The following is a 7,467-nucleotide window of genomic DNA, read 5'->3' as shown; positions in this document are numbered from 1 at the left end:
ACAACCGGAGTTTGCAGCAACGGCCGTCCAATGCTTCTTGATCATGTTGTCTCTGGTGTTTAGTCGGCCCCAAAAAGCTAACCAGAGGAAGGTTTTGTGCTTCAAGGGGATCAATGCGTCCGAGCCCCAATCATGGAAGGTATAAGAAACACGACGGAAGGTCAATAATCGGTAGAAGTAGCCCGTGCTGATTTGCTTATCACAAACTGAGGGAGTACACATGTCCATGCACGAACCGTCGGGAGCTAGAGAAGCAATGAGATGATGCAGCAGTAGTAGCTCGCGCTCAGTAGAGTGGGAGAGATTGGGGTGGAGTTGTACTGACCAAGCACCATCCGAGAACTGTGAGCTAATCGAGCAGGAACGTTTCCTGGCAAAGGAGTAGAGAGCATGTAGCAGCAAGAAGAGCCTGCCTGCTTCAACCCAATGATCATGCCAGAAGGAAATGAGCTTGCCCGAGCCCAGAGTGCACCGTGTGGAGTTTATGACCACGGGGATATGATCCTTGAAACCACGCCACATGGCAGTATCTCTGCTGGAAGCCCCAAGAGGTATAGCCGTCTGGCAATACCGCAGAGCGAACCACTGGTAGCAAAGAATGTCAGAGTGCTGCAGGATCTTGGAAAGAAACTTGCATAACATTGCCTGGTTATGGGCTTGTAGATTTCTCACCCCAGGCCTCCATTTTGGTGGTGGAGAATGACCTTGTCCCAAGCTACGAGGCACTGGCCCCCCTTAACTATGTTCTTGCCCTGCCAAAGAAAAGCACGCATCAGGCTTTCCAAAGAGCTAAGCGACTCCTTAGGCCATGGGAAGCAGGACATAAAGTAGCTAGGTATGCCGGCGAGCACAGAGTTGACGAGCGTGAGCCTCCCACCAAGAGATAAGAAAGTGGCCAACCAGCCCGAGAGCCTACGGTCAACTTTGTGAATAACTGGCATCAACATCCCATGGATGATCTTATTCAGTGACAGGGGTAGTCCAAGATACGTGCATGGGGTGGAGGAGATAGGGCAGCCAAGCAAATGAGCAATCTCAGAGGCCACAGTTGCATCCACAGAGACATGCACTAACGTGCTCTTGTCAAAATTGATGGTTAAACCAGAGAAGGCCGAAAAGGAGGTCAGGATGTCCCTGATAATCGTGGCTTGCTCAAGATCCCCCTTGAAGATGATCAGTGTGTCGTCCGCGTACTGCAGCACCGGGAAGAAGCGATCTGTGCCAAGCGGATGCTGCAGGGTCCCGTTTTGATAGTACAAACAACACAACCTTTGTAACACATTTGCCACCAGGATGAAGAGATAAGGTGACAGAGAGTCACCCTGCCGGAAGCCACACTTAGCGAGAATGGGAGCCTCAGCTTGCCATTGATCATGACTCTTGAGCGTCCGGAAGAGAAGAGGTTGGAGACCCACTACCTTCAGGGTTGGGGAAAGCCCCTTGCTTCCATGACTAGCTTCAGACAGTCCCAACTGACACTATCGAAGGCCTTACGGAAGTCCAACTTCAAAGCAATGACATGCATCTTTCTTTTGTGAGCACGTTGTATTAACTCAGCAGCCAACGCAAAATTCTCAACAATGGAGCGACCTTTCAGAAACCCAGACTGCAGAGAATGCACTAAGGCCGGAATTTGCCGGATGGCTATGACTTATGAGGCTTAATTGGGTAGTTTAGTGTCAAAGTTATGTTCGACGATATCTACAGTGAAACCGCAGCATTGACCCAAGATCTGCTCCATTTTACTGTATCAAGCTGAAAAATTGTCACACAACATTTCGAATCGACGCATCGTGCTGTGCGGAAGGACTGCAATTCGAACTTGGTCTGTCAAGCCCGTTCCCCGTTGCAGCATGCACCGTTCCTTAACTTTTCGTCATTGATATTGCTGCCTGATGCGTATGCATGATTGGGACGCGTAGGTACTTAATCTAGCATGAATTAACAACTGATCCGCTATCGGGGCGAGTGCGGAGAACACGTCTAGCCTTCCTCCTTGAGTCGATGACTTGATCGATGCTGCTTTGAGCAGGTCTTCGTTGCGGCAGGGCGGTGTCATTTTCAACTATGGAGATCTTGATAGCTAGATTCTCTGGTTTATTATCCTCATCCATTTATCTCATTAGAAAAATCATCATTTAAGGTGGTGCAAACTGACACTGTCTCTACTAAGTTGACCACGTCAAGTGAAGCTCGTTTTATATTTGAAGAAGGCAATGAAGGTTTTGAGCACCATTTCTCGGAGAAAGAAAAAGTATATATATATGTGTAACATCCGGTATGGCCATTGAATCAACCTGGTATTGTATTCAACTTTCTCTAATTTTCTAACCATGAAGCGTTAACGTATCTGCTGGAGCTTCTACTTAGCTAACGTCACCCACATTTACCGTAAGAGTGACCATGACAAGGCTGGTGTGATACCAGTTCATCCACAGCCGGGCTACCAATGTGATTACTGATTCATCTTGTACGTTGCGTACCAGTTCACACGTTTGCGTGGTAATTACTACAAGTAACAAACATTGAAAGCGTCACAAGAGTACAAGATAGATGATGCAAAAGTTTAATTGCGTTACATACAATGTTCTTTTAATCAATCAAAGAACGCCGCAAAAGCTAGGTCTCTCCTTTTATTCTTCAGGTGAAGCCGGGTCTCTCCTTGTTGAATCGATTAGTATTCAGTAAAAAATGTACTGTAAAAGATTTTGAAAGAGTGATTGCTGATGACACCTTGACGTCGTGTCGACGGCAAGCAACGCGCGCCGATTCGCTACGACTTGGCAAAGACCGAATCAGCTCGTAAGATCCACTTGATTAAATCATGCATCCTCGCTCGTCTAAAATCGCCCACTTAAAATGATCACATAAGTCCCAAAGGCCTAAGGGTGGTTTGGACTTGACTGAACTGAAACCCATTCAGAGAGATTGGGAGGTGGTTGATAACTAATCAGACATCTCCAGCGCACTTTGCTTCGTCATACTACTACTAATCAGGTACTTACGGACCACACGGCCGGTTCGTCTCAAGGAGAGCGAAAGGAAGAAAGTAAAATGTTGCCATCACCTTTCCGCTTTCTTTTACGGGCGGCATCGTTTTTCTTATCCAAAAAATCGCTTGGTCAGGCACTCTGGGTAATGTAAAAGTTGCGGCTTCATTGAAATGAAATGGCCGACTATGTCACTGATTTCCTAAATTAGTTGCTCTATCCGGAAATTGTAAACGTGAGGAAATGGTCTTCAAATTTTCTTAAAGCTTATGAATCTGGGCATACTTATTGAGAGTTTCTCCGCCGCGTACTACACTGCTATGTGCTAAGAGCAACTTTAGCAGACCCCGCATCCCGCCCTGACCCGCAAAATAACCGTCAAAGTGCGGGTTGGGGCGAAAAAACTATCCCGATCAGACTCCGCATCCCGCCCCGGCCCGTAAATATTTTTGCCAGGCGTGACAAAACATCTTCCCCAACCTCTAAATTCATTGGTTAGGAGGACGACCCGGGCTCAGCCCCTATCCGCAGCGAGATTTGACAGGAGGGACATTTCCGCATGCCCGTTCCGGCATCCTCCACCATTGCCCCGCCACCGCATGCTCCGGTGCATCTTCCCCGGCCGTCCTTCGTCGCCACGGATGACTCTCGGCTGTCCCCCATCATTGTCAAGGTCGCGCACGCTCCCTCCCCTCGGGCGGATCTCGTCGGCCATGTTGGCCCCGCCGTCGCCCAAGTTAACGCCGCGCCTGCCCGCAAGCGGCAGGGCAACGTGGTCGTGCAGGGCGGGAATCCGGCAGCCCCTGCCGCGAAGGTTCGCGCTCCGGGCGCCAATGCCGCTGTGTGATCCCGGCTGGCGGTGGAGAAGGTCGGCAAGGTCTTCGGCGTAAAGCGGAAGAAGATTCCGGCTACAAAGAAGCCGGCTCCTTCATCCACTCCTTCCGTCCCAGAAAGAGGTTTCCCAGCGATGCCGCGCAATGGTGCTGCTCCCACCGCAAGCGAGGTGTTTGACAAAATGGCCGGAAGGTATGCGATGCCGCTCAATTGCATTTTTTGTTTGCTTTACGCCATTTTGCGATAGCTCGTGACTTGTTGTCGTTCACTATAGCGGTGGTTCTAACAATGCAACTGTCGAGTTCGTGAACTTGTTGAACACCAACGTCGTTCACATTGATCAAGCCCCGTTCGCCGCATTCGACTACAATGAAACAGAGGGTGGCGTGGACGATCATTCGTACTGAACTTGGCTTTTATTTGCACGTAAAACTGTGTTGTGTTGTTTGAATTTAAACTTATTTGTGAAAACCTATGTCAAATGCGAGAATTGGGCGTTTTCTGTTTGCGGGTCGTCGGGGCGGTGTCCGAGCAGACCCCGCAAAAGCCGACCCATAAAAAAGTATATTCCGTGAATATACTTTTATACGGGTCCGTTTAGAGGGTTTGCATCTGCGGCCGTCCGAGCCAGCGCACAAAAGCGGTTTTCCACGAACTGCAAATGCGTTTCGCGGGTCAGCCGGATACGGGTCTACTAGAGTTGCTCTAATATAATCAAAAAACTGTAAGGTGTGTGTCCACAAGATGTATACAGTTTTGAGAGTTTACAAGCTAGAAAAAACTGGATACACATTTTGTTTGTTTGGGTTACAAATGTTCATTTTTTTGGGAAAAGGCCAAACACCATGTATTAAGTAGCACAAACTATTAAAAATATTGTTACTGAGATTGAAAAATACATTCAAATCCCAATCTTTGGGGATGCTGAAGTCTTCTTCCTCCTGCATCCACCGACAATGGGACCGAGACGAGAAACACCAGTCTCGCACACTCTTTGTAAGACTGTAGTTGGAGGACCAAGAGACACACAATGCCATAGGCCTCTCAGAACAACGCCACCGAGAGAAACCTGCAAAAGAAAAACCCCAACTCAAAGAACTAGATATAGGGACACACGACCCGGCCCTTCGCATGTCTCCCAGTGATGAAAAGAAGCACCATCATAACGAGTACGAGGCACGAAAGACTTATGGATGACGCCAACGCCTCACCCTCCTGGATTAGGGATCGAAACCTAAACTAAAAACCTCACCCTACCATCGCTAATCCAAAATAGAAGGGCCCCCACCCCCTCCCATCGTCGAAGCGGTGGATGGAAGGAGGGGAGGCACATCATCTCGCCAGAGAGGAGGTAGATCGGCACTGACACTACCTCCGTGGGAGGGAGGGAGGAAGGAAGAAAACGTTTAGGACGATCGATCAAGTGATCTCTCAAACACAAACACTTCCAAGGGGTATAAAGGTATGATTTTTCAGGAATTTTCATATTCTTTAAGCGAGATGTGTCAGTATATATCACATCACATGATATACATGTATGATTTTTTATTTTTTTGAGATAAGCGTTTTTATTGAGATATAAGTGCTAGTACAATACTGTTTTGATAGACTCACTGCAAACTGTAGTTTACTCAAGGATGGCTGTCGTGCTGGTGTTGCAGAGGGCCCCTGAATCTGATTGAGAATCCCATTGATGTTTTTTTTGTTGCTGCAAAGCTAAGCACGCCCACTCCTAGGACAAGGAGGCAACAGTTCAGTAATCATTTCAGAGAGAACAATGCCACCCGAAACACATGCACATCCAACATGTGGGTTTTAAAATGGGCACAGGAGTATATTAGTAGTAGCTTTTTTTTTGTCTGTTAGTAGTAGCTAAAGTAGAAGCAAAGCGAGCAATAAACAAGGAAACAAACACCGTACATGGACTCCATCCAATTCCACACAGTAGAAAAAAGAACCAAGTGCTGATCAAAAAAGAAAAAAGAACAAGTGGGAGCAAGCCGTTGCTATTCCGCCTCGTTTTGTCACCCAGCGGTGTGGCCATTCGGCTCCTTCGGTCCTTCCCAGAAGCTGCCCATGAACCTCAATTGACCACGTTTTGCTGTCTGTCGACTCGAGCGAGCATAAATAGCCCAACGCCCTCGCAATCCACACACCATCATCAGCTTTCTCCTAGCATCCGACTCCCTCCCTTGCCCCCGACCCATCACACACACACACACACACAGCGCGAGCGTCTTATCAGGGCCTGCGCGAAGAGAAGAGAAGAGTGCAGAGGAGCACAGAGACAGAGTAAGCAACAGCAATGGGGAGGGCTCCTTGCTGCGAGAAGATGGGGCTCAAGAGGGGCCCGTGGACGGCGGAGGAGGACATGACCCTGGTCGCTCATATCGAGCAGCACGGCCACAGCAACTGGCGGGCGCTGCCCAAGCAGGCCGGCCTGCTGCGCTGCGGCAAGAGCTGCCGCCTCCGGTGGATCAACTACCTGCGCCCCGACATCAAGCGCGGCAACTTCACCTGTGAGGAGGAAGAAGCCATCATCCAACTCCACGCCATGCTCGGCAACAGATGGTCCACCATTGCGGCCAGGCTGCCTGGCAGGACGGACAACGAGATCAAGAACGTCTGGCACACACACCTCAAGAAGCGACTCGAATCCTCGTCCAAGACGTCCGGCCAGGCAGCGCCTAAGCGCAAAGCCAAGAAGCCTGCTGTGGCTGCGACTGCGAGCGCGCTCGAGGGACCGACCTCCGAGCCTGCGTCGTCGTCACCGGGGCAGTCCCTCTCGATGTCGCCGGAGCAGTCGCTCTCGACGTCGTCGGCCACCGGCTACTCGATGGCCTCGTCGTTGGAGAACACGGGAAGCTCTTCCTCGGAGTCCGAGGAGTTCCAGATTGACGACAGCTTCTGGTCCGAGACACTGGCGATGTCGGTGGACAGCTCCGGTTCCGGGATGGAAACCGGCGACACCTTTGGCGTAGATAGTGCTTCGACGTCGTCGTCGAGCAACGATGAGATGGACTTCTGGGTCACACTGTTCATGCAGGCTAGTGACATAGAGAGTTTGTCACAGATTTAAATTTTAATGAGAAGATTGGGCTATGTTCATATTTTGGCCGGATGTTTCTGTAGTTCGTCGACTGAGTTGACCCTTGTTGCTGGCTCAGTTTCACGTGCGCATTGGCTGGCCATAGCCTCAGAATTTTCTCCGGGCGTGAAACTGAAGGGACAAATGATGGGGCCGAAAGGTTGACATGATCAAAGACTGAAAGCCTGATAATACCTTTTAGCCGGAGGTTCATATTGCGAAAAGTCTGTTTTTAGTAACCTTACTGAACCCTTTCTTCGTTGCTCCTTTAGTTGTAATAAAAATACCAAAGAGCGCTGCTAAGAAATCATCCGCGTGCACAGCTGTCCGATCCGTCTGCGCATGACCCTTCGATCGTCTTCCTCTGCTTCGGCCTTGCAGTTCTGCTTGCGCTTGCAAACACGAAGCACCCCATGCCCCCTCCCGGCCCTCACTCGTAGCATGCCTCCCTCCAGTCACCCTGCACCACCGTTGTTCTACTAGCCAGCAGCATCGTAGCACCTCAACGGTCCCGTTGCAACATGGTTGGTCGGTGATGTTGTATTGTCGCCAGCA

At 49.7% G+C, this 7,467-nt stretch overlaps 1 protein-coding gene across 1 annotated transcript; it reads left to right on the top strand.

Annotated features, from left to right (window-relative positions):
• The first annotated feature begins 5,994 nt into the window (after positions 1–5,994).
• LOC119317167 (transcription factor MYB30-like) lies at positions 5,995–7,012 on the top strand. Its single transcript, XM_037591577.1, has one exon. The coding sequence runs from the start codon at positions 6,130–6,132 to the stop codon at positions 6,901–6,903; it is 774 nt and encodes a 257-aa protein (XP_037447474.1). The 5' UTR covers positions 5,995–6,129; the 3' UTR covers positions 6,904–7,012.
• The last annotated feature ends 455 nt before the right edge of the window (positions 7,013–7,467 follow it).

The sequence above is a fragment of the Triticum dicoccoides genome, chromosome 6A, assembly GCF_002162155.2.
Source record: "Triticum dicoccoides isolate Atlit2015 ecotype Zavitan chromosome 6A, WEW_v2.0, whole genome shotgun sequence".
Lineage (NCBI taxonomy): Eukaryota > Viridiplantae > Streptophyta > Magnoliopsida > Poales > Poaceae > Triticum > Triticum dicoccoides.
This window is presented reverse-complemented; position numbering and strand designations above follow the sequence as displayed.